General features: G+C 38.2%; 9 protein-coding genes across 9 annotated transcripts; 4 read left to right on the forward strand and 5 right to left on the reverse strand.

Annotated features, from left to right (window-relative positions):
- Positions 1 to 584: 584 nt before the first annotated feature.
- PICMEDRAFT_16107 (hypothetical protein) lies at positions 585 to 1,594 on the reverse strand. Its single transcript, XM_019161089.1, has one exon. It carries the CDS (start codon positions 1,155 to 1,157, stop codon positions 753 to 755), a length of 405 nt encoding a protein of 134 aa, XP_019017303.1. The 5' UTR covers positions 1,158 to 1,594; the 3' UTR covers positions 585 to 752.
- Positions 1,595 to 2,004: 410 nt separating this feature from the next.
- Positions 2,005 to 3,544, reverse strand: PICMEDRAFT_16108 (hypothetical protein). The gene has a single exon (XM_019161090.1). It carries the CDS (start codon positions 3,456 to 3,458, stop codon positions 2,097 to 2,099), a length of 1,362 nt encoding a protein of 453 aa, XP_019017304.1. The 5' UTR covers positions 3,459 to 3,544; the 3' UTR covers positions 2,005 to 2,096.
- A 791-nt stretch (positions 3,545 to 4,335) lies between these two features.
- PICMEDRAFT_72280 (hypothetical protein) lies at positions 4,336 to 8,325 on the forward strand (the record flags this gene model as incomplete). Its single annotated transcript, XM_019164144.1, has 1 exon — positions 4,336 to 8,325. One exon carries the CDS (start codon positions 4,336 to 4,338, stop codon positions 8,323 to 8,325), a length of 3,990 nt encoding a protein of 1,329 aa, XP_019017305.1.
- A 739-nt stretch (positions 8,326 to 9,064) lies between these two features.
- On the forward strand, positions 9,065 to 11,272 carry PICMEDRAFT_58563 (hypothetical protein; the record flags this gene model as incomplete). The annotated part of the gene is made up of 1 exon (XM_019163307.1): positions 9,065 to 11,272. One exon carries the CDS (start codon positions 9,065 to 9,067, stop codon positions 11,270 to 11,272), a length of 2,208 nt encoding a protein of 735 aa, XP_019017306.1.
- A 1,278-nt stretch (positions 11,273 to 12,550) lies between these two features.
- On the reverse strand, positions 12,551 to 13,762 carry PICMEDRAFT_72282 (hypothetical protein; the record flags this gene model as incomplete). The annotated part of the gene is made up of 1 exon (XM_019164145.1): positions 12,551 to 13,762. The coding sequence occupies one exon, from the start codon at positions 13,760 to 13,762 to the stop codon at positions 12,551 to 12,553; it is 1,212 nt and encodes a 403-aa protein (XP_019017307.1).
- An 822-nt stretch (positions 13,763 to 14,584) lies between these two features.
- On the reverse strand, positions 14,585 to 15,904 carry PICMEDRAFT_16111 (hypothetical protein). Its single transcript, XM_019161091.1, has one exon. The coding sequence runs from the start codon at positions 15,767 to 15,769 to the stop codon at positions 14,783 to 14,785; it is 987 nt and encodes a 328-aa protein (XP_019017308.1). The 5' UTR covers positions 15,770 to 15,904; the 3' UTR covers positions 14,585 to 14,782.
- A 467-nt stretch (positions 15,905 to 16,371) lies between these two features.
- Positions 16,372 to 17,760, forward strand: PICMEDRAFT_33368 (hypothetical protein; the record flags this gene model as incomplete). Its single annotated transcript, XM_019162817.1, has 1 exon — positions 16,372 to 17,760. The coding sequence occupies one exon, from the start codon at positions 16,372 to 16,374 to the stop codon at positions 17,758 to 17,760; it is 1,389 nt and encodes a 462-aa protein (XP_019017309.1).
- A 190-nt stretch (positions 17,761 to 17,950) lies between these two features.
- Positions 17,951 to 19,810, reverse strand: PICMEDRAFT_72285 (hypothetical protein; the record flags this gene model as incomplete). The annotated part of the gene is made up of 1 exon (XM_019164146.1): positions 17,951 to 19,810. The coding sequence occupies one exon, from the start codon at positions 19,808 to 19,810 to the stop codon at positions 17,951 to 17,953; it is 1,860 nt and encodes a 619-aa protein (XP_019017310.1).
- A 3,305-nt stretch (positions 19,811 to 23,115) lies between these two features.
- PICMEDRAFT_72286 (hypothetical protein) lies at positions 23,116 to 24,759 on the forward strand (the record flags this gene model as incomplete). Its single annotated transcript, XM_019164147.1, has 1 exon — positions 23,116 to 24,759. One exon carries the CDS (start codon positions 23,116 to 23,118, stop codon positions 24,757 to 24,759), a length of 1,644 nt encoding a protein of 547 aa, XP_019017311.1.
- Positions 24,760 to 24,926: the final 167 nt, after the last annotated feature.

Here is a 24,926-nt window from a genome sequence, read left to right on the forward strand (position 1 = left end):
AACAGATGAAATCTGTCAAACTTCGACATTTCTTCTCATCCACTGGTCTCCAATTGCCACTGTCTAGCAAGATCCAAAACAAGCAAGCCACTAGCTCACTTTCACTGCTGTTACTGCTGTCACTCTCTGATGGTCAGGAAGAATCGTTTATTCAATGATGCGTCTGATTCAAACAGAGACATCCCGCTGGCTTTTGCTCTGTTCACGCAAAACGCACTCTCGTGTGTGTAATAGCATGTGCAATTATACTCTAGTCTGTATATTGTAGTTTGTGATCCACTCAGACCCTAGTCCAGTAATAACTTCAACTTACCATCGGACAGGAACAAATGGAAAACACGTTGAAAACTTTCCCTCTGGCGAGCCTGCCAATCCGGGTTTCTCCCATACTAATGACAAAAGGGTCGCTTTAACGTGTCGAGATGTTACGTAATGTGGTGTTGCTGACGTAAGTGCCGAGTTTGCGAGCTGACCCTTGGTGAGGAAGCTGAGCATGATGTAGAAGTAATACCGATGTAAATAGGACACAAATATTGCAGAAAGAGAAGCCAATACTGAGCAGAAGACAAACAGGTACGAGCATCTGCAGCATGGGACATGTGAGCAACGGAAACACTGCAGCGAAGAAGAGAGGCGACTCCGCTGGCTTGACACCAGGGAATCAGGCGCAGACGCAGACGGAACCTTTTTGCTATAGTGGACCGAGAATTCCCTATTAGTATACATACAGAATATACACATGAATATAGTGTTCATCTGAAGGTTTTGAGAACCACCGGATGCTGAAGTAACATAAAGTACCACCTGTAAATGTTGCCATAATTTTCTAAGTGAATGGTTTCTTCTGGGAGCTGTGAGAAAATAACCTTGAAAAAGACGCAAACACTAATATTTACGCATGTTAGATTATCATTCGAAGCAAAACATTTTGAGACAGCCAAATGATTATCTAAATAGTCGAAGTAGCTTAAAAGATTTTGTGACGCTTCTTCGAGTTCAGGCTTTCCCGAAGTTAGAGCTCCCACCATTGGAGAAATTCCGTTTCCTCTAAAATCCTGATTAAAAAATGACGACCACCTAATAACATTCGCCTCTTCAAGTTCTCCGATGCCTGCTAGAGATTTATGATTATCGGAAACACGTGCAAAATATATCATTATTGCAATTGATTCTGTTAGCTCGTTGCCATCACTGTCTTTAAAAGCTGGGACCTTTCCCAATGGAGATAAGTCCTTGTAGTCTGAATTTTTTTACCGTTTTTCGATTCAATGCTCAACCCTAGATATTTAATATAGGCAGGGAGCCAATTTGATCTGGCAGATCCAGGTTAATAATAAAGTGTACCCGCTACCATGATAACTATACTATAAGTTGTCTTACCGTTAAATGTATGGGAAAGGAATTACTGCATGAGCAGCCTATAAGGGCACAGTGGTCAGGAGAGGATGTGTATGTAATTATCCACATTGGTATGCCGAGAAAAAATGACCTAAATCAAAGTTTATATTTAACCACATATGCTGGGAGATAAATCACCGATCACCGTCAATCTAATATTAGCAATGCCTTTGAAGGTGGCGTTCTGTTATAGTTTTAAAGGACTTAATTACTCAAAAAGATTACCTATACTATACCTAATAAATACAGCTTTGTGGGATATCAGGAGAGCCCGCGGAAAAAATGTGATTCCTCCATGTACTGAAGACACAGAGGCAATGCACTAGAAATCAGCAAACATATAGCCAATACGAAAATCAACTTCGAAATACGCGGTTGACTATATTACTTTTGTATCCTTTCCCGGAAAAAATATAAAAAAGGAATGCGTCTCAAAATGGTGCTGTAACATTCTTTTGTGGACCATGCCTGCAGTGCAAAACTAATATCATAAACTACACTAAACTTCTTAAACTGATCATCTGAAGTTGAACACTTACAATCATTGTTTACTAATTCGGTAAAGTTTCAACAGCCGGGTTCGTCTAGGCCATCTTAAAAATATTTGGAAGCATGAAGTATTCTCCTCAGTTCACAGCATAAGCTAAACTAATCGATTCAAGCTATACAATAAAAAGTCGGCTAGAAGATTTACTATTTTACAACTCATCTTTACTACTGACCTCGGTCACATAAATACTGGACAATTTTTTTCCTTCCAATGAAGTTTGCTCCTTGTGTAGCCCAGATTGGGTCCAATCATCCTTGTCGAATATAAGAGCTATCTCTTCCAATGAGTGGCCCTTTGTCTCTGGAAAAGTGTAAAAAATAACTAGGAAAATAATGACTTGAACACCAAGATAAACGCAATAGTATTTCCATCCGATAGCCTCAATAGCGATAGGGTTCACAAAGATATTGAAGAAAGTGGCACCATTTAGAAAAAACATGGCAGAAAACAAACCTTTCGATCTTGTGGTCTGTGGCCAAAGTTCATTTGGGTAAGAAGTGATCATTGGCGCAAAGGCAATAGCCTGGAAACCGTAGACAAAGAAAACAAATACAATTATAGCTTGTCCAATTTCTTTATGTAGCTCCTTGTAAACAGCTGTGATAACTGTCAAACCAATATAAGAACAAAAAATTCCAATAATGGAAATTAGAAATAATGTTCTTCTGCCAACAATATCAACTAAAAATGCACCTGTGATTGCAACAAGCAAGTTAAACAGTTGAATGCAAGCATTCAAAAGAGTTTGTTTCCAAACTTCTAGAATACCTACATCTTTGAAAACAGTACTCAAATACCAGGTAACAATACCTTGTCCGTTCCACGCAAATGCAACTCCAAGAAAACAGCTAATAAATAATCGTTTTCTATTACCTGGCGTCGCAACTAAAGATTTCCACGATGAAATATTGTTTTTCTTTTGAATTTCCATGGCGGCAAGAATTTCCTCCATTTCAAGTTGGACTAATGGAATATATACTTCTTCATAATTCGCATGAAATTTCAGAAGAACAGCTTCAGCTTCTTCAAATCTTCCGACAGAAGCAAGCCAACGAGGACTTTCGGGTGCGTAAATTAGAGCTGGAAGTAAGATTGTTGGAATCGCTGCCTGAAGACCCACAGGTATTCTCCAAGCAGCATCCCCACTGCAAACACGAGTTCCAAATATAACCCAAGCACATAACACGGAACCAAAATAGTATATGGCGTGATAGCACGCAGAAAATATCCCCCTAGTTGTTGGATATGAAATTTCACCAATCCAAATAGAGGCTGAATAGTTACATGAGAAAGACAATCCCATGAATATTCTTGAAACAATATAAGAAGCTGGATTTTTAGCCGAGGCACCAACAATAGAGCCAATCCAAATAAAAAGAACTGTTGCATATATAACAGCTTTTCTACCAAACCTATCGCAAAAATAGGGAATGAAAAATATGGAGCCACATGTTCCCACAAAAGGAGAAGCGCTGATAAATCCTAGCCAAGTTCCTGTTGGATGGTTCATAAATACTTTCCAAGACGGCAAGGCCTGAATTGAATTGGTTATTGCCGAATCATAACCAATTGATGAAGCAAAAAGAACAAATTGTGCAATCAAAATATATAGTATGAGCAAATTTTTTCTTTGATACCATTTTCTGTGATCATCTGGAAGAGTACTGGCAATTAATTCACCAGTAGCTTTGACCGGTGTTTCTCCTTTGAAGTCAATTGTCATTCCAAATTGCTATAGTTATATTTATATTTCATAAAATTTATAGGAGGATATTTTTAGGAGCTTTATTGTGATTTCTATTTGCTTCTATTTAAATCAAATCGAGAATCAATCGGAAATTTATCTTATCGTTCAATGTAAAGAAAAACAAAAAATAGACACATGATAAATGTCTCCTCAAATTTAAATGATAAGTATTCAGCTGATAAGCAAAGTGGGTGAAATTAATTAGGTTAAGGGCTCGTTTGCAGCCCAATTAACACGAAGTGGACCAAGGCCTGTTGGGATATGTTTTCGGAGGTGATAAGGAAAATAAAAACAGCGATAAGTCTTGATCGGGGCTTCCTCGCTGTCGGAATATCCGATGCCTAATTTAGATATCTGAGAAAAACGTCGGATGTGCCTAGCCGATGATTATTGTGCAAGAACATCTGTTTGAAACAGTGCAAGGCATAGGGCCTAGGACTGTTACCAGAAAAGATATCGGAAGAGCAGAAAACAAAGGTGTTGGTATGGTATTGCTACCAGCCAGTAAAGGCTGTGCTCTCCGGCCAAAAGAATTATCACGTATAAATACCTACTATCAACTGTCGTTTCTTCTATAATCTCAATATACAGAGAGATCAAAATCAAAAGCTCCAAACTACCAAAACCAACGACACTCAACATGACGCAAATTGTTTCCGGGGTCAAAGTTGCCATTGATAGAGGGGGTACCTTTACTGATGTTATCGCAGTAATCCCAGGTCAAGAAGACTATGTTTTCAAGCTTCTCTCTGTTGATCCATTAAACTATAAGGACGCCAATGTGGAGGCAATCAGAAGAACCTTAGAGCATATCACCGGCTACCATATAGAAAAGGGCAAGTTATTAGACACATCTTCAATTTCATCCATCAGGTTAGGTACTACTGTTGCAACTAATGCTTTGCTTGAACGAAAGGGGGCCAGATGTGCACTTTTGACAACAGCAGGTTTCAAGGATATTCTCAAAATTGGCGACCAAGCACGGCCAGATTTGTTTGCAATGCATATCCACAAGCCCGAGGTTCTATACGAAGAAGTTGTTGAAATCCAGGAAAGGGTGACGGCACCCGATTACGATGAAGATCCGGATAACGTAAAATTTAAGCACACTGTCGGACAAGACAGAAAAAAATTTAAGACAGGAAGAACAGGGCAGATATATGAGATTTTGAAGCCATTAGACCTTGAGGATGCTAGAACAAAGCTGCTTGGTTTAAAAGAAAAAGGAATTGAATCCGTTGGGATTTGTTTGGTTCATGGATATAACTTCACAGAACATGAGAGTATTTTGAAAGAACTTGTGAAAGAACTGAACTTCAAATTTGTCACTGCATCTTATGAGCTTATGCCTATGATCAGAGCTATTCCAAGGGCACAATCTGTTGTTGTAGAAGCATACTTAACTCCAATTATCAAAGATTATATTGCTTCTTTTTTGTCTGGTTTTGCAAAAGACTTTGAAAAGACCACAAAAATTGAGTTCATGCAGTCTGATGGAGGTCTGGTTCCATACCACGAATTTTCTGGTTTGCGTGCTTTGCTTTCAGGTCCTGCTGGAGGTGTTGTGGGGGAAGCCAGGACTTGTTATGATGCGAACGAAGGAACTCCCATTGTTGGTTTTGATATGGGGGGTACTTCCACAGACGTTTCGAGGTATGATGGTAATTACGAATATGTTTTTCATTCGATTACAGCTGGAGTCCATGTTGCGGCTCCCCAGCTTGATATCAATACCGTTGCCGCTGGTGGTGGATCCATTTTGGAATACAAAAATGGTGTTTTCAAAGTTGGCCCTGAGTCTGCTTCCTCCCACCCAGGTCCTGCCTGTTATCGTAAAGGTGGGCCATTAACTATTACTGATGCGAATCTTTATATCGGAAGAATTATTCCACAATTTTTCCCACACATTTTTGGACCTCATGAAAATGAACCTTTAGACTACAGTATAGTGGATAAGATGTTCAAACAGCTGACTGATATTGTGAATGCTGAAAATTCATGTATCCAAAAAACACCTTATGAGGTTGCTTTAGGCTTTTTGGAGGTTGCAAATTATAACATGGCAAAGCCAATCAGAGCTTTAACCGAATCTAGAGGACACGATGTTTCAAGACACAATCTTGCCTCTTTTGGTGGTGCAGGAGGTCAAAATTGTGTTGATGTTGCGCAAATTTTGAATATGAAGCGGGTAATTGTGCACAAGTTCTCATCCGTGCTATCCGCCTATGGAATTGGACTTGCTGATATTGTTAAAGAAAAGCTTGAACCGTGTGACAAAGTTTACTCAAAAAAAGTTTCTGCATCTCTTTTAGGCCGTTGCGAGCAGATTGAAAATGAGCTTATAACAAAATTGCTGGAACAAGGCGTCGACAAATCAACTATAAGAAGTGAAATTTATTTTAATCTTGGATACAAGGGATCAGAGACTAAATTAATGATTCTCAAATCAGATTTAGATTTTGCTGAAGCCTTTACTGAAAGACACAAAAGAGAGTTTTCTTTTGTTGATGCCAGCAAATCAATTTTAGTTTATGATATTCGTGTGAGAGTTTTAGGCACTACTTTAAGTATTCCACAAAGGTCACCATTTGATAAAACAGGCATTGAATTTGGGCCTGTCAGAAATGGGGTAGAGATTAAGACGAGTACGGTTTGGTTTTCTATGAATGGCAAAGGTCTTTTTTACAGTACTAAAGTATACCGAATTCCAGAATTGAAGGTTGGAGAAGTTATTCATGGTCCAGCAATCATGCTAGACGACACACAAACAATTTGTGTTACTCCTCAAGCAAAGGCCACAATTTTGCCGAACCACATTGTCATCGACATTGAATCTGGGAAAAAGATAAAAGATGATGGTTATCAGGTGGAGTTTGTTGATCCTATTCTCCTCGCAGTTTTTCAAAATAGGTTTATGACTATTGCAGAAGATATGGGAACCACTTTGCAAAAAATATCTGTTTCTGCAAATATCAAAGAAAGGATGGACTTTTCTTGTGCTCTTTTTGATGAAGATGGTAACCTCACTGCCAACGCACCTCACGTTCCAGTTCACTTAGGTTCTATGTCTCATTGCATTCGGTATGCAAAGCATTACTGGGGTGATAATATCAAACCTGGAGACGTTCTTGCATCTAACCATCCTAAAGCAGGAGGGACACATCTTCCTGACATCACTCTTATTTCCCCAGTTTTCATAGGTGGTATCATTCGCTTCTTCACTGCGTCACGTGCCCACCATGCAGAGATTGGTGGTTCTGCGCCTGGATCATGTGCAGCGGACGCAACAGAGCTTTACCAAGAAGGGGCCCAGTTCTTACATTGGAAGATAGTAGAGGACTCTAATTTTGATTATGATGGTGTTCAAAAATATTTTGTTGAGGAGCCAGCCAGGTACCCTGGATGTTCGGGCTCCAGGAACTTGAATGACAATCTTTCAGATCTCAAAGCTCAAATAGCTGCAAATTTAAGAGGTGTTCACTTACTAGAGGAGCTTTTTGAAGAGTACGGTACCAAAACAGTTTTATTTTATATGACAAATGTGAGAACTACCGCTGCTTTGGCTGTACGAAACTTTTTCAAAAAGACCGCAAAATTGAAAAAGGGCCAGCTGCCACTGAAAGCTACCGAAGTGTTGGATGATGGTTCGATAATCAATGTCTCCATCAGTATTGATGAGGAAACTGGAGATGCTTTCTACGATTTCACTGGAACCTCGGAAGAGGCATTCAACCCATGCAATGCCCCGCTTGCGATCACTGATGCTTGTATTATTTATTCCTTAAGACTGATGCTTGAGCAGGAAATACCACTTAATGAGGGCTGTCTAGAACCTGTTACCAAATACATCCCATCTGGTACGTTACTGAATCCTTCTGAATATGCAGCTGTAGCAGCTGCAAACTCGACTACTTCTCAAAGACTCAATGATACTCTTTTAAAGGCCTTCGGCTTATGTGCAGCTTCCAATGGCTCGAATAACACAATTGGTTTTGGAAAGGGGGGTAAGGATCCACTTACTGGTGAAGTGAAACCTGGATTTGCAATGGTAGAAACGATTGGTGGAGGTTCGGGTGCTTGTGAAGGATACAACGGATGGTCCGGTGTTCATTGCCATATGACAAACACTAAAATCACCGATCCGGAAGTTTTTGAGAAGAGGTATCCTGTTATCCTACATGAATTTTCTATTAGACATAATTCGGCGGGAAAGGGTCGTTGGAATGGAGGGGATGGTTTAATCAGAACAATTGAATTCACCACCGATTTATCGTGCACTTTGCGTACACAAAGACGCAATAATGCGCCATATGGCTTGTACGGAGGTAAACCTGCTGCCATGGGACTCAATAAACTGGGAAGATTGCAAGATGGGAATATGAGATGGATCAAACTTCCAAGCTTTGCTCAGTTTCAAGTCCATGCTGGTGAGTTTGTGAGTATCCACACCCCGGGAGGAGGAGGGTATGGGAAGCCAGATGATGAAAAGGAAAATGAAAGCTGCAAACTCTACGCTGAGAATGGATTCTTCTCTACTATGGGAGCAACTGATCCTAGCCTCAAAAGTTTTCAACCTATTGCTGGCGGAACTTTAGCCATCATTACCGATCTTGGCAACACATCCCAGTAAATTGTTTTATCAAACCTTATAGCGTTTTTTTCACTTAGAAAACTAAATTTTTATTCAATTACCATATTTTGCTTTCACATATAAAGTTTTGGCAACCTTATTAGTAACTTGAATTTGCAGCCTCGTAAACTACGTACTCCACCTACGTGAGGTGCTTATCCACTTCAAATGTTCCCTCATTTTTGGTTTCTGAGATACAAATGTAAAAACAACTTTGTTGGTCCATGAGCAACTTTTGGTTTCACCCTAAAACACAGCTGATCTCCATCCATGTAATTTCCAGGACTACATTTCACAATCCGACAGATGACTATCGAAACTACTTCACCTAATTTTTCTGTTGAAGAAATTTTAGTGCCAAATACAATTAACATATCGCTTGCTAAATAGAGTAGAAATAAAATGTAAAATTTTTATAAAACACTACTCAAGAAGAGACTCTCGGTAGTAAAATCGCCGTAGTTAGTGCTAGTGGACAACGAAAAGGGAGTATGATTTTTTGTAACGATACCTAAAGTACACCAAAAAACTGTCCGCTGATGTCAGCGAGTCTATCGCATTTGTGATAAGTTCGAGATAAACGCTGCTGAATTTCCGATAAGAAAGTCCTTAGATTTTTTGAAATCGTGAGTTTCTTTTCCCCTCCGTTAATGAACCATGTCTTCTAAGCTAGTTTCTGCCAATAATTAGACACATATAGTAAAAAGATAGATTTTTCTCAACGAGCTGAAGCAGCATCATGAGTGAAACGAATTTAGGTGGCAGGGTGTTCATTCAAACTGTTTTTGATAATGGAGGTAGAAGATCAATAAACAAAGCTAAAATTCATTCTAAACTGTCTCAAGAACCTAAAGAAAGTCCTAAAACTACGAATAAACTGGTATTACCTAACATTTCTCTAATTCAAAGAGGAAATATGCAGTCCAGCAAAAATTCGAATGTTGGAGATTTGTCAGATCGACAAGAGGAAAGCTTAAATGAGTTTCACGGAAATTGGGAGCTCCAAACCTCTTGTAGAAAGAAAAGGCACCATAATCACCACAAAGGTCAGGAGAGATTGCGTGTGCTTGCTGCTTGTGACAGATGTAAAAAAAGAAAGAAAAAGTGTGATGGATTAAATCCTTGCAGCAATTGTCTAGAATCGTCAAACGAGTGTTCGTACGTGCACCTTACTTCAAAGGGAGTGCTTCTTCAATATGAGAAGAACCTCAACAGAAACGGTAGAAATAATTCAAAATCAAATAAAGCAACGGAAGAAAACCAGTCAGAACGTCTTAGAAAAGGGAACCAAGTGCAGAACTCTAACATAACTCTTAATCCCCATCAATGTCTAATACCTGCTAAAGCACATCCTGAAAGGCACGATCTCAACTCAAAACCTCAATTCACGACTATAGAAAAAAAGATGGAAAGGCTTCAGAAAGAGTTAACTAATCTCAAAGAAGATTTGAAAGTATGTAAGGATATTTCTTTGACACCCAATGTTACCACAGATACCAGACACAAGCCTAGTGATAGTTCTCCAGGCTCTTCTCAGCAACTAAACGAATTTTATGGATCAGTATGGCTCCTACTCAAAGATACCAATGGGGAGTCTGTTGCAGGTCCCACAGCCATTATAACTAAAGTGAATTTCATCAAAAATTGGATAGCATCTAAAATATACAGAGAAGCTCAATCTTCTCTTCGCCCTCCTCCTGATCATGATGTCTACATCAAAAGTATTGATCAAGATGGCTTGAAGATTAGTATTCCTCCCACTTCAGACATCCCACTTGAGAAAACATATGTTGAATACTATTATTCACTAATGTCTCAGAGATATTACTTTTTTGAAAAGAGTCATATAGAAGATTTAATTGCTGAATATGTTGAGACCGGTGGTAAATTTGATCCTAATTCCAAACTAAATGGATTCCAAGATGATGCGCACAAAAAAACAGCTATGTTTCTTGTTCTGGCAGTTGGTTGTAGACTACTCAAGCTTTCCAAAGGCATTAGTGTCCTCACACCTAAGATATATTTTGACAAAGCCATTGATTCACTGTCAAAGATTGGTCCTGAGCTAAATCTAGTAGATCAAATTAGGCTGATTATGTTAATTGCTCTCTATTCACTCCATTCGTATAACCATAATATCCAATTTATTATGAATATCTGGGAACTTTCAGGTCTTGCAATAAGAAAAATGACTCAAGTAGGGTTGCACAGGTACACTATCCCAACTCTGAAAACTTCAAAAGAGTATGAAATGAAGAAGAGGTTATTTTGGTCGATTTACTCGTTTGAGAAAATTCTGTGTCTAACTTTAGGTAGACCTGCTTCAATTTCAGACGACGAGATTGATGTTCCATACCCTTTAAATATAGACTCTTTGGAGACTTTAACGAATGAAGAATTGCTTCACCTTCAAATTGAGCAACAACGTATACAATATGAAACACAAAATCATCGTGTTCTTCATCCGGCGAAAGTTTCGCTGACATATTACTTGATTCAACTTTGCCAAGTAAGAGAAATAGAGGCAAGAATTAGCCGTTTAGAAAGAATGATGTCCATTCCAATCAATTTGAAAAATGTTCGTACACAAGTTAGTATCAGCGGTAAATATATCACTCAGTTTAATAAGATTCAACAAGATTTGGAAATTTGGAGAAAGCAACTTCCGTCTCCTCAAGAATTCAATGAAGGAATGCAAAACCAGATTCACTTTCAATATTTGGTAATGTGTTATCACAGGGCCAAAGTATTTTTATACTTGGCTCGTATTATGCAAAACCAAACAAAAGATGAGGAAATGAGTTCTGTTTTTTGTGAAACTTGTGAAGCAGCTGGTGGTGTGTGTAGATCATACATGATCATTTCTAAAGGGCAGGTGTTTGCATATAGTATGTTCACACTGCATACTCTTTTTTTGGTTGAATTCTACTCACTTATTGCATTTTAAATCTAGAGAGTTCAGAGGAACAAGGTTCAAATTCCGCTAAAGATTTTTCGCATGGGTCAAGTATATTGAAATTTCATGAATATTTGCGTCAGTGCTCAGTATTACTAACATTGTTCTCTGAAAGAACAAAAAAGGCCGCCAGCTTTAAAATTCTATTTGACAAGCTTTTGGAAGATGGATCTTTCAGTATAGATAATCATAAAGCACGCATGAAATACGGAAACTCAAAACTAAGCACAGAAATTGATAAGAATATTCCTTCAAATATGAATCAACAGACTTCTACTCTTTTCCGCGACACTATCACTGAAAATGGAATGTTCCACTCTAGATTTTCTACTCAAAAGCCGGTAAACGCATCATGGATTGAAAAGAATACACATGATACAGGTGAAGAGAATGTGCATAATGAATTCTTGCAACATAGTCGGATGAGTGACCATTATGGTTTACGTGAGTTCATGAATATTTTCTCAGATACAGGACAAACTACTTTCCCATCAGAAATGCAACCTGATCTAAACATGAGTGATGAAAGTGAATTTTGGGAAAGAAAATGATAATGCCATCCTTCACATGAATTTTGATGAGCATTCAAAACATCATAAACCTCGGCATTGCTGTTTTTCCCCTCTATTTCTTCGGGTATAGATGCATGAGACAATAGACGTCATATCAAAGATGATACCGAAGCTTAATTATATGGTTCGTTGTCCAAGAGGACAGACATTGAAAGTATAAAAAGTTATTAAAAACAAATATTTACGTTCATTGTAATACAAGTGGGTTAGAACTCGAGAATAATTTGTATATAATGACTTGAAGTATTGTTCAGTGACGGTATTTGAATGAGCTGAAGTCGATATTCGCATGGAAGTGAAACCTGGCCTTAGATTGAAAGGTATCTTAGTATGGCATTGGCTTCAGATAAGAGCAGGAAAGTATTAAAAGCTTGGCCTTCCTCGACTAAATCTTCACCTAAATTTTCTCTACACTAATCGCAAAAGAGTGATTTGCTGACCAAGCTTTTCACAAGAGGCTCCTCTTACTGGAGGACCCTTAGTGGCAAGCAAAAGGACGCTAAATAATACTTTATCAGACCAGAGAGCCGCTTGAAGATGGAGAGATAGCAAAAAAGAGGAGTTAGGGTTATGCAGCTAGCCATAGTTTATTCTTCCTGTAGTTTAACAGTAGCAACGCGTAAATAAAATTTGAAAAAATGGCTGTCAACTCAAATAGAGAAGAACAGGATATAGCCGTTCCAATCTGATAAACTTTTCAGTCTGCACTGGTGTGAACGTCACTCCATTCAAATCTGAATTTGAACAGTTGAGCTACAAAGCAAAGAGCTAACAAAATTGGCACCTCCAACAAAGGTCCAAATGTTGCCGCAATAGACTGATCACTGCCTGATCCATATATAGATATGGCAATGGCTATACTCAACTCAAAATTGTTTGACGCTGCTGTAAAAGTTTGAGTTATTATTTCAGAATAATTTGCAGAACAACCTCTGGTCACTTCCCTAGATCCGTTGGCGACCTGTTCCTCACATCCGCAAAGTAAAGCTTCTTTTTCGCCATTCCCAGTTTCAAAAACCTCTAAATTAGGTGTAGTTCGTCCCAACAACCATCTAAGTAAGAAAAACGTACCAAACCAGGTTATTGTAAAATAAAGAATCAAAGGAACAAAACAACGAAGCCCCGTACAAATATCTTCAATGAAAGAATATCCTCTTTCAATGAAAATCACAATAATTGTATATATCAATCCAATGAAAGCCCATGGAGATATAACAGGTAAGATTTTTTTCTCAAAGTTCTTTTTACCAAAGGCTAGGAGAGCCAGCATCCGAATAATTAGTCCAAAACCCAATGGTACGCCCAAAAAGAAAGCAACACTTTTTGCTACAATTGAATAAGAGACAGTGTTAGATGCATTCTTGTGATAATCACCGGTTATGACATAACAGAACAATATTTGATAGGGTGCATACAATACGATCTGTAAAATGCTGTTCAGTAGCACCAAAATGGCGCACAAATTTGCATCACCGTCAGCAATGTGATTCCAAACTAGCACCATTGCAATACATCTAGCCAGCCCAATCATAATTATTCCGTCACGATACTGAGGCTTGTCAAATAATGTCAGCCAGGCTAAGCCAAACATCAAAAATGGGCAAACGATCCAATTCAAAATGACCGAGAATATTATATGTTTCATGTATTTCTTTTGTTTGATCAACCTGTGAAATATCTCCCATTCCACTTTACATAACGGGGGAATCATCATGATAATAAGGCCTATTGCTAAAGGTACGGAAACACCTACAACCTGTGCCCCATCAAATGCTCTTCTGGAACTTGGTGCAAAAACTGAGAGCAAAACACCTAGCACAATGGCCAACATTATTGCAACGGGAAGAAGTTTATCAGTAACCGATAAACTGGACCATGCTCGACGGAATACACTCTCTTTGAGGGACATGATTCTGGTTCGTGACCTTGACGCCTTACCTTTGAGATATTAAATACACTTTTCACGTGGGTAAAATAGCTTCTATCGTAGTAGCTAGCATCCACGGATTACCGTAAAGACTAATGACGTCAAGCCTGTTTTATCAATTTGAGAAAAGTGGATATCATTGACCGGAGAGCGATCAGGGGTGACTAGAATAAGCAGATAGTCACGTGCCCCAGCTTTCCATGTGCTTGTGACTTATGAGTTTTTAGTGTTGTCGATTAAGTATCTCTTTGTTGGGTAAAAAAGATATATAATCCCCCACCTTGATAACACTTGCTGTTATCGGTTGGAAATAATCGGTTTTTCAACAAAATAAATGTAATTTGCCCGTCGGAAAAAACAGCGATTTTTATAGAAGAAGAGGCATTTTCATTGTATCCGGTCACACTATATACACCTTTAATATTATATTTGTCACAAATAATCTAACAACTATAGGAGAACTTTTAATTGTGCCTTTTTCACTACATCATAGTCGTAAATGGCTTGAATGAGCAGCCAACTAGTACTTTCGTAATAGTACTGCTCACCGCATCACACGTCAAGAGTTACTAGTATGATATTGTTTAATGAGACTGGGAATTCAATATAATGTTTTCAAAATTCTGAAAGGCCTTTCCAGGGTAGTTTTCCCTTCCGTGAAGGCTATTCGGACTCTTGAACTTTTGTAACAGCCAGAAAGAAAAGCGCATGGATCGATGGGTGTAGTTATACATAGTTTTCTAGACTCACTCACCACAGATAAGCTTGAAAAATTACATCGGAGGTAAACTAATCTCCAAAAGAACTCAGCTACTTTTTTTTCAGTGATATTTATATACACAGAGAATCTAAATCCGGTTGAAATCGGTTTCAAGAACTTCATATTTTCCAGCACCTCAGAATTCGTGACATGCCTCCTTTGCTTTTTTGAGTCACAATGACACTAAAATTTTCCAAACATGTTCTACATTTTTTAGTTGATACCAAGGGTTGCGTTCCTTATCAAGTATCGAGTTTTTTCAATGTAGCTTCTCGAGAGTTTTTGGTGTCATGCATGACGTCTTCCTTATACCATTTGCTGATTTTTTTAGTTAATGGTCCCATAGCTCCAGTTCCGATTATCAAACCATCAACCTGCTTTACGGGAACTTGGGATGCAAAAGTACCGGTACAGAATGCTTCATCAGCCGTGTAAACATCTGTCATAGTGAAATTCATTTCTTTGACCACAATGCCGTTTTCTCTACTAATATCAAGCACTTTTTGTCTTGTAATGCCATGCATCTGATTATCCTTGGTAGGTGCCCATAATTCACCTTTCCGAATAATAAAGAAGTTGGTGGCATTGCAGGTTTTCACAAAACCATGATGATCTAGCATCAATGCACCGTCTGCTCCAGCACTTTCTGCTGATAAACATGCCATTATATCTGTAGCTTTAGAAAGGTGATTCCACATCTCATCCTTAGTGTCGGGAGAGCCTCTTCTAACCCAAGATGTAATCAATTTGATACCTTTCTCATAAGATTCCGTAGTGACCTTCTTATATTCCGGTATGATGGTAATGAGAGACTTGCCGATGTTGACCTTTCTGGATTGATAAGGAGTGCTCTTCAAACCTCTGGTACAAATTAAACGTACGTGAACGTCTTCACTTTCATTCATTCCCGGATTGGCGTCAATGGTTTCATAAATAAGTTTTAACAACTCTTTTTTGGTTATCCCTAAATCAATCCATAATGCGTATGCAGTTTGAAACAGCCTTTCAAAATGCTCATATGCATATTGCACATTACCCCTTATGACTCTTAATCCTTCCCAGATCCCATCACCCACAAGAAAAGAAGAGTCAAACACAGAAACTTTTGCTTCGTTTCGTGCGAAGAGTTCAAACTTGAGATTTACACCGTCACGAATGCCAATTTTGATGGTTTCGTTTCTAGGATCGTCAACAAAAGAATGATCTCCATTAAGCAATTCTTTAGTCATAGTGCAATACAATTAGCTGGAGTTTTTACCTTCAACCTGGCTAAGCTACATATGAAACTAGTTAATCGTGTCTAATGAAGGGAGAAAGGTCGGTCCAAATTCCGGAAACAAGTGACATCTTATAACTCGACTCATCTAGAGGTTGATAAAAATCTGTCACTTTCAGACAATAGAAACCCAAACTTTCTTTGATCCGGTACTCGGCGCGCAGCGCCGAGTAGCGAGAAGCGATAAGCTGGCCATGCAGGACCTTGAACAGTTGGTAACAGAAGTGTGAAATCTGTTTACAATACAAAAAAACATTCGTTATTTCACAATAACTAGATAGGTTTCTAGAGCCTCCTAAGGGTTTTGAAAATGTAGATAAGAAGAGAACGTTGCATATTTAGCAAGGTTTAATTTTCGGTCGATAAATCATAGATAGTTACTTTATACTTTTTACGACTTTCATTAAACGCTTCATAACAAGACACAACGCTCAAATGTCCAATACTGAGAAAATGTTGGTTGAAAAGTCAAACGAACTACAAGTCAAGTTCTCTGAAATAGATAGTTTAAAACTCTTTGAAACAAAGGAGGAGGAAGTCTTGTTGTTAGATGAGATGGAAACAAATCCAGCGATAAAAAGAAAGGTCCTGTGGAAAATTGACTTATTTATTTGTACCAATCTTTTTCTTATTGCTTTCCTGGAGTTTTTGGATAAGAATGCGTTAGGTATTGCTGCCGTTTACTCCTTAAAAAAAGATTGCAATTTAGTTGGTAACCAGTATTCCACAGTGGCTTCTGTATTCTACTTCGGCTATCTTCTAGGAGAGTTTGCATGCTTTTTTCTACTTTCAAAAGTAAGAATCGGAAAATTTGTTTCAATCTCACTTGGGTTATGGGGAATTTTATTGATGTGTATGGCGGCCTGCAATAGTTTTGGCTCTTTGGTAGCTGTCAGATTTTTGTTGGGTATATTTGAAGCAGCTATTCTTCCATCGTTCATTATTATCAGTAGTATCTGGTGGACAAAATCTGAGCAGCCATTGAGAAGTACTCTATACTTTAATACGTTGGCTGGTATTCTTGGTGGTATTTTTGGACATTGCATAGGTTTAATAAACGGAAAATTGGCCACCTGGAAGTACATTTTTTTGATTTATGGGGCGGTCACTGTGTTCTATTCCCTTATCTTAGTTTTCATTTTGCCCGATAACATTGAGACTGCATGGTTTTTAAGCAAGAGAGAGAAGCAGATTGCCTTTTTGAGAGTGATTGATAATCAAAGTGTTAGTGCTCATGGATCCAAGATAAAAGTAAACCAAGTTTGGGAAGGCCTCCGTGATCCCAAATACTGGATTGTGGTGGCATTCATCATATGTCAGGCTATAACAAATGCTGGTATCACCAATTTCAACCCTTTGATTATTAAAGGTTTTGGTTTCTCAGCCTTAAAGACCACCTTGATGGGTACTCCTCAAGCAGCTGTTGCTATGGGTGGTGGTATCATAGTTACAGCCTTATGCATGTGGATCGAAAACATCAGATGTCTCCTATGGTTCTTAAGTTCACTTCCAGCTTTAATGGGTTCGATTATGGTAAATAGGATCAATTCCCATCAGCATAGAAGTGCAGCACTTGCTGGAGTTTATCTGATGGGTTTTTACAATGTCCCATGGTGCTTAATGCTTGCGCTCACATCATCCAATAATGCTGGATCAACAAAAAAGGCTTTCATGTCGGTCTCGGTCGCAGTTTGGTATGCAGTAGGTAATATTATTGGCCCATATTTCTTTAAAGGCTCCCAAGCTCCATACTACCCGATGGGTATTCACGCGATGGAAGCTTCGTTTTGCATTATGGCATTTACTGGATTCCTGTATTATATTTGCGTCAAATATCAAAACAAGCAGAAGGAGACACTGGCGGAAAACTGCGACTTTATTGCCGATTCTCAGACTCAAGATCAATCAGATGGGGATAATGTACACTTCAAGTATGTCTACTGATATATCCATTCTGGCTTGATATTATATTAGCTAATGTTAGATCTTTTTAATAGCTTTATAATTTTAGAGAGGTTATCCACAAACAGATTATTTGATGGATAGTCGAGTCATGAACTCTCGTTTCCGTTTGGAGTATAGTCGCAAAATTGTTTTGTATTACAGATTATCAAGTAAAGCACTGTAAGATAGCTTAGTCTTTATTTTGAACTAAGTAGAACGGACCTGCGTCTACAATGTTTAGAAGATAATCCAAAATAAATTGCTTTCTTTGCTCATCATCATCTATACTGAATGTCTCATCTATAGGTAATGCATCTTGAATTAATACATTCATGTTTTCAGAGTCGGTGAGATGCTCTAAGGTGTACACGGCTGCAGCATTGAAAATTGCAACATTGAGCAGTTCGGAAGTGGAATATTTTGTAAGGTATTTGACTATATATTGAATTTTTTCAATATAGTCTTTTGTGGCTCCAAACTCAGCATCTAATATCCAAGATGCAAATAAAAATGTTATTGCAACTGTAAGAATGTTTGCAGATATGAACCAGAAATCCATTAAAAGGTTAGAATTTATTTGCTCAAAAACAACATCAATGAATGATTTTGAATCATTCAAACAAACTTTAGACGACGATATTGATATATTGGGAAACGAAGGCGAAGGTCTCGACAAAACCAAAGAGTAAATATTATAGTTCAATTTCAAAGTTCCATAAACCCAGTCGTTTTGTCCGATATAAAGATCCATTACTGATTCTAACCATAGATCTAGTTCTTCCCTGAGCCGACTAGCAGATTTGTAGACACTTTCTACTGCCAATGTCTTATTTTTTCCACGAGCAATATAAACACTTTCAAGAATGTCTCCAGCTATGGTACGAACCTTCGCTAAGAGGTACATAGGCTGAAAACATAGATTTTCGTAAGACGGACAACTTAAACCAAAATTAGGATTAATCTTATCGAACGCTTCGGTAAACCTTGGAAGCTCTGCATCTATAGCATGGTTTCGTATACTCAAAGTTCTTCCTGTTTGAAGAGCGACCTGTCTCTCTAGAATGAAGCATGTCCACCATAATCTGTTTCGCATTTCCAACTCTAACGAGTCCAACCTCCAAATTGGGTTATTCCTGTGAAGTCCAAGTTGAATGCACAAAGATGTAGCGTGGCGTGTCAGAATCCAGAGGTTTTCATTTTCATCCTGATTTTTGAGACATAGACACCATACTATCAATAATAATACATTTCTTATCGTTCGATGATTGACTGTGGATATCATATCATCAAAATATTTGAAGGCCATTAGAAAATATTCTTTTGAAGTGTTGACATCGTGCATCTCAATATACTGCTGTTTTTCTGCAGCAAGTCCAGAAGAAATTGAAAGCATCATGAATATAATATATCTATCATCCACAGATACTTGCCCTAATCGGTGGTATAATTTTTCAATCGAGTTTGCAATATGATTGACATCCACAATCAGATAAAAGATTTGGACATGCTCTATATAAATGTGATAGAGATATTTTGTTACCTCTTTTCTCGGTAAAGAAACCACAGGTATGCTATCTACTTTCAAATTAGATATGTTCGGATTTAATTTGTCAAGATTATTCAAGTTTTTATCTTGGTGCATCAAATTAAAAACATTAATTTGCCTGAGGAAAATCTTTGAAAAAGCCACACCACTCGCAGTTCCAATATAGTCACTGTTTGTTGCTGTAAGTGTCCCTACTTCAACCGCTAAATGCTCTTCCACATCTTTGTTGAAGGTAGAATGCCGTGCATCTTTATTTTCGTCATCATTTCTTCTATCTTCAGTGTTTAGTTCGGTCAACTTTTTCTGCATATCATCAAGCATTTCCTGTAAGTTTCGTACTGTCGAGAATCCGTACGAAACCATATCACAGATGTCGCAAATCTCACCTTTTTTCTTACATCTGTCACATGCTGGGAGAGTCATATCACATTTAACTCTTTTTATTCTGCATCTACTGCATGATTTTATATTTTCCGGCTGTAATATTGGTAGTTCGGATTTCATGCCGTAAAACTATCAAATGAAGGTCTTTCTTTAATTCATTTTGGGTATGATGGGCTTCTTTAACCCCTGTCTATGAATTCAACCAAATTACTATGTAGCACTTGGATCTTCTGTGAACAAGCTGTCCTGTGCGCTTTTCTGTGCGAAAAACACATTCTTGGATATTACTCTCTACCGAAATTAGCCTTTTTTCCTCGAAGTGCACCTGAGTATACCAGTTTTTTATAACCTTCTACGTGGTATAGTAGGACATTGATGCTATTCGATGTTTACTGTACTAAACCACGTATGTATAACTGCTGCCAGTAACGGAAAAGAAAGAAACTGAATGAGAAGCCAACGTAAAAGAAGAAACTAGTTAACCCGCTGGCAAATCTATCCCAGCTCAGATACCAAAGGCTCCCTCGTTGCCAACTAATTACTGATCGCTGAATCAAATTGAATTGTACTGCTGTTTAAATGGTACTTTTCCTGACTTTACGCTTAAGAGTTCATTCATTGGCTAGATGTGTTATTTCACGATAGCAGGATGATTATTTCCCGAATAGTTACAACTTCAGGTTGATTTTCAACAAAATTTAACCAATTCATTTCTTTCTTTGTAGCTATCAAGCAACTACATTGTTAAATGATGCCAATGTAATGTGCTTGAACTCAACAGGGTTCGATTTCTTTTAGGAATTGTGTGTAAAACTCGGAGGCTATTGGCATATAGTAAAGACAACTCCAATTATTTTTTTTCTAAGTTTTACTTTGCACAACCATCTGATACAGCGCACTCCTTGATCAGTATTAATTAATGCAAGCTTGGTCAGTGGTGAAGCTTTTACATAGCTGTTTCAAGATACATAATCAACAGTTTCAAGAGACTTCTTTTACAATCTTTTGTTGAGATAAGATGCCGAAGCCAATCATGATCGAGGGATAAGAGATAAGAATCTTATCATGATAAGGTATCTTAGTGTTGAGATAAGATGCCAAAGCCAATAAGGATCGAGTGATAAGAGATAAGAATTTTATCATGATAAGGCATCTTGAGTAATCTAAAACTGGAAAGTTAGCCGCCATGATAAATGAATAATGGCAAGTTTAACCGAAGGTATAAGTGTATAAATACAAGAGGTTTGTCTCTGTATTTATGACTGAGAGTAATAGTCTGTATGTTAGTTATATTAGTTATATATAAAAATAAGCAACAAACATAAGAAAAAGTGAACATATACAATGGATATTCATAATAGAATAGCTAGATTACAACATTAAAGTGTGACTATACTCCAGGCAGCAAGGTCCTGCTATCATATTCTGGGCTTTGAGACAAAGGTCTATCCAGGACGCAAAAATATGAGAATGTGTTCAAATTTCAAAGTTATAATAATTCAGATTATTTGAGAATGGTTTGGTTTAGGCCAAACCTTCTTTCAAGAACACATTATACTTTTTTTTTCATTGGATAAAAAATACTTTGGGGGTTTCCTGTTTTCTTTACATGCTCTTGGACTTTGAGCTAATACTTACACGTTCTACACGAGCCCATGTATCACGATTTATTTTCCTTTGAAAGCTTTTGCGTAGAATTCATGCTCATAGTGGACTTTTTCAATACAAATAGTTTGTCGCACCGCACCATGTTTTTCAGAGTGCGCATCGAATTTGGAAATAGTAATAATGCTTGCCGAATAGTCTAGTGGCTGGGAGAAAAACTGAACTCATAATTGGTGGGGAAAACTCCCTCAATGGTTTACCTGGCAAGTTTTGCAACTTAAAAGATGACAATATTAGAAATATGGTATTGTTAGCTGTAAAGAAAAAGATGGTACTACATAGATGAAGGCTCCGTATGTATGAGCCGGAGGACTGAACACCTCGTTGGTCATTGATAATGGCAAAGTTGCAAAAGACGCTGAATAATCTAAATCAAATGAATTTAACGTATGTTTGACATACTCACACAATGGGTGTTGTTTGGCCAGTTCATAATCTCCAACAAATGACTTCAAACACTGACAGCGAAATCTCAAAAATCTTAACCAAAGCGAACTATACTGGAGAGATGTTAAAGAGGTTCTTAGCATACACGTTTGATGATTGATCTCAAGAAGTTTGCTTCAGAAATTACTGGGCTGAGGGGAAGTACGATAAGGTTCAAATTCACGGCCCCCATCACCCTACAAACAGTCTCTCTTCACTCCCATTGTTGGATCAATTCAGCAAAGTGAACCGTATTGCTTACATATAAAGTATCAAGGCAAAATCAGGTTACAAACATAGATCCAGCTCACTGATTAAATAATGTCTTAATTTTGCTCGGGAAGCCCCGGGGTCAGTGATGTTCTTGTAGGAAAAAAAAAACACAAAAGCATCCCGAAGAGATGAGAGAAGGTGCTGTGTTACTGGCAGCCACAAGTTTTGCACCTGGACCTGGCAGGAGAGACGTAACTTCAAGCTTAAAACATTACTTGTGGCATTTTGTAGCAAAAAGCAGGCTTCAAATTGAAGCGTTGCTTTAAACAGACGCAAACGAAACTATGGCTTGTAAATTACATCAACTGTGGTGGAGTTTTGCAAAACCAGCCAACAGCTGCTACCTTTATATATGCCGAGCACTTTTCACCTGCCCACTGCCGCTCCTCCCCCCAGCATTCACTCAAGAATGCCCCAAGACATAAAGAGGCCTTGTTCCTTTTCTGCCCGTTTTTTCCCGCCTCTGTTTCCTGTCAATGCCGCTTCACCGTCATCGCCTGCTATAGCCTCGCGCGGATTTCTAAGAAATTTGCATGCAAAAGGACATGTCAACGCCAGATGACAGCTTTTTGACACATCTTACAGCCGGCCGGAGTTGTAATGCCCCGGGCAGCTTCAAACTGCAGAAAACTTGGAATAGTAATTTCTCCTTACATGCCACTTCCAGAAAAGTGTGGCTCCGGTAACGCTCTCTGCTGGCTGCGCACCGGAGGGACGCCAACAATCATATATAAACTCATTGCTTTCAAACTCTCATTGCTTTTCTAGGTCAGGCACTCGTGCAACGTAGTAAAAACAAGAAAGCCTGAAAGCGCAACTTCATTCTCTAAATATTACTCTGTCCAAGGATAGACGCACTTATCAAGCTTGTGATTTATTTCTTCCTTTTCTTTTTAACCAAAAGCTTCGTTCAATACTTCTATCATTCACCGCTAGAGTCTTTCTCAAAATTCAGTTCACAAACTCTGTTACTAAATCAACTTTTTTAAGCTCAAATGATTTATATGTAAACTTGCTACAAACAAGAATACACAAATATCACACAAATAACACTTGAAAACATGACAGCTGTAGACGATGACTCCAACAAAACCAACAACTCCATAAAAGAGATTTCAAGACTGAATCCAAATCCTGAGCACATTTCAGGTAACGATGACATACATTCCACATTTTCCATAAATAACATTGGAACAGACAAAGTATTGACCCACATCAAGTCCATCGATGGTGAAAATGTCAGTGTTACAGGAGATGTTGATGAAGCAATGGAGTATGCCCTTGAAGCAGAATGTGAGAAAGTTGACATTACCCCTCGTGAAGAAAAAAAACTACTATTAAAAATAGATTTATTTCTATTGCCTTTAGTCTGTCTTCTTTACACTATCCAGTATATGGATAAAATTTCAATCAGTTATGCTGCAGTTATGGGATTGCGTGATCACTACCATATGCACGGTAACCAGTATTCGTGGTGTGGTTCTGCTTTCTATCTAGGCTATTTGATCTTTGAGTTTCCAATGAGTCTGGCATTGCAAAGATTTCCTGTCTCTAAATTCGTGTCCGCTGTTGTCATACTGTGGGGTGTCATTATTTGTTTGCACGCCACTCCTTCTAACTATGCTGGTTTCATTACCTTGAGAACAATCTTGGGGATCTTAGAATCTGCTGTCACTCCAGCTATGGTTATCGTGACAGGCCAGTGGTATAAAGCTGAAGAGCAATTTTTGAGAACTGCAATCTGGTTTTCTTTCAATGGTGTTGGTGTAATATTTGGCGGTGCCATTGCTTACGGACTAGCAATTAGACCTGACTCCTATTCAATGGATGCATGGAAAGTTTTATTTATTGTCATTGGATGCATGACATTAGCAATAGGAATAGCGTTTGTCTTCCATGTTCCAGATCTACCTGTCAAAGCCTGGTTTTTGAATGATCGGGAAAAAATGCAGGCTGTTTTGAGAATTAAGTCCAATCAACAAGGTTTTGGAAATAAGCACTTCAAGTTTCACCAGTTCCAAGAGGCGGTCTTGGATATCAATACATGGATTTTCTTTTTCTTTTCTATTGCTTTCCAAGTTCCTAACGGGTCTTTGACAAATTTTGCATCCATTTTGCTCAGTGACACTTTTGGTTATTCAGATAATGACTCTATTCTAATGAATATGATTGCTGGTGCACTGACCTTTGCGGGCTGTATTTTTCTATGTTGGCTTCAGAAGTTCTTCAAGCATAAACTAGGGATTGCAACAGTTGTTGTTACTTTCAGTCTAATTGCTTCTTGTATGCTTGCATTCCCAAAGCAAAGTCCACATGCAAGATTGGCAGGGTACTTTTTGTACAATTTATGTCCTGTCGGTATGATATGTTGCCTATCATGTTTTACTTCTAATATTGCTGGACATACTAAAAAAATTACAGTCAATGCATTGTATTTGATTGGTTATTCAGTTGGTAATCTAATTGGCCCTCAAACATTTATTGCTTCTCAAGCGCCTCAGTATAGAGGAGGACAAATTGCAATGGTTGTTTGCCTCGCAGTTTCCTCCGTACTGATTGCGTGGGTGTATTACAATTACTGGCATGAAAATAAAAGAAGAGAAAAGTTAGAAGCTGAAGGTCTTCTTGAAATGCCTCATATCGAAAACTTTGAGTTTGCTGACCTGACGGATAAGGAGAATGTCTATTTCAGATATACCTTATAGTCAGACCTGGTTAACTCTTAATGAATTAACACCTCTTGTGCATAGAGTACAATTTTTTATGAAAAGCATGTTACTTCTCAGTTCAGCAGACTTTGTACATACCGAATATACGAACTGTGTTTTAGTATTATCAACTGTAGCCTCACTCCAACGCAGAAAATTATTTG

This window comes from Pichia membranifaciens (genome assembly GCF_001661235.1).
Source record: "Pichia membranifaciens NRRL Y-2026 unplaced genomic scaffold PICMEscaffold_3, whole genome shotgun sequence".
NCBI classification, from domain to species: Eukaryota; Fungi; Ascomycota; class Pichiomycetes; order Pichiales; family Pichiaceae; genus Pichia; species Pichia membranifaciens.

Excerpts from the sequence above, each read along its gene's own strand:
- PICMEDRAFT_16111 (XM_019161091.1), bottom strand. The coding sequence starts at position 15,769 with ATGACTAAAGAATTGCTTAATGGAGATCATTCTTTTGTTGACGATCCT.
- PICMEDRAFT_16108 (XM_019161090.1), bottom strand. The coding sequence starts at position 3,458 with ATGAACCATCCAACAGGAACTTGGCTAGGATTTATCAGCGCTTCTCCT.
- PICMEDRAFT_16107 (XM_019161089.1), bottom strand. The coding sequence starts at position 1,157 with ATGATATATTTTGCACGTGTTTCCGATAATCATAAATCTCTAGCAGGC.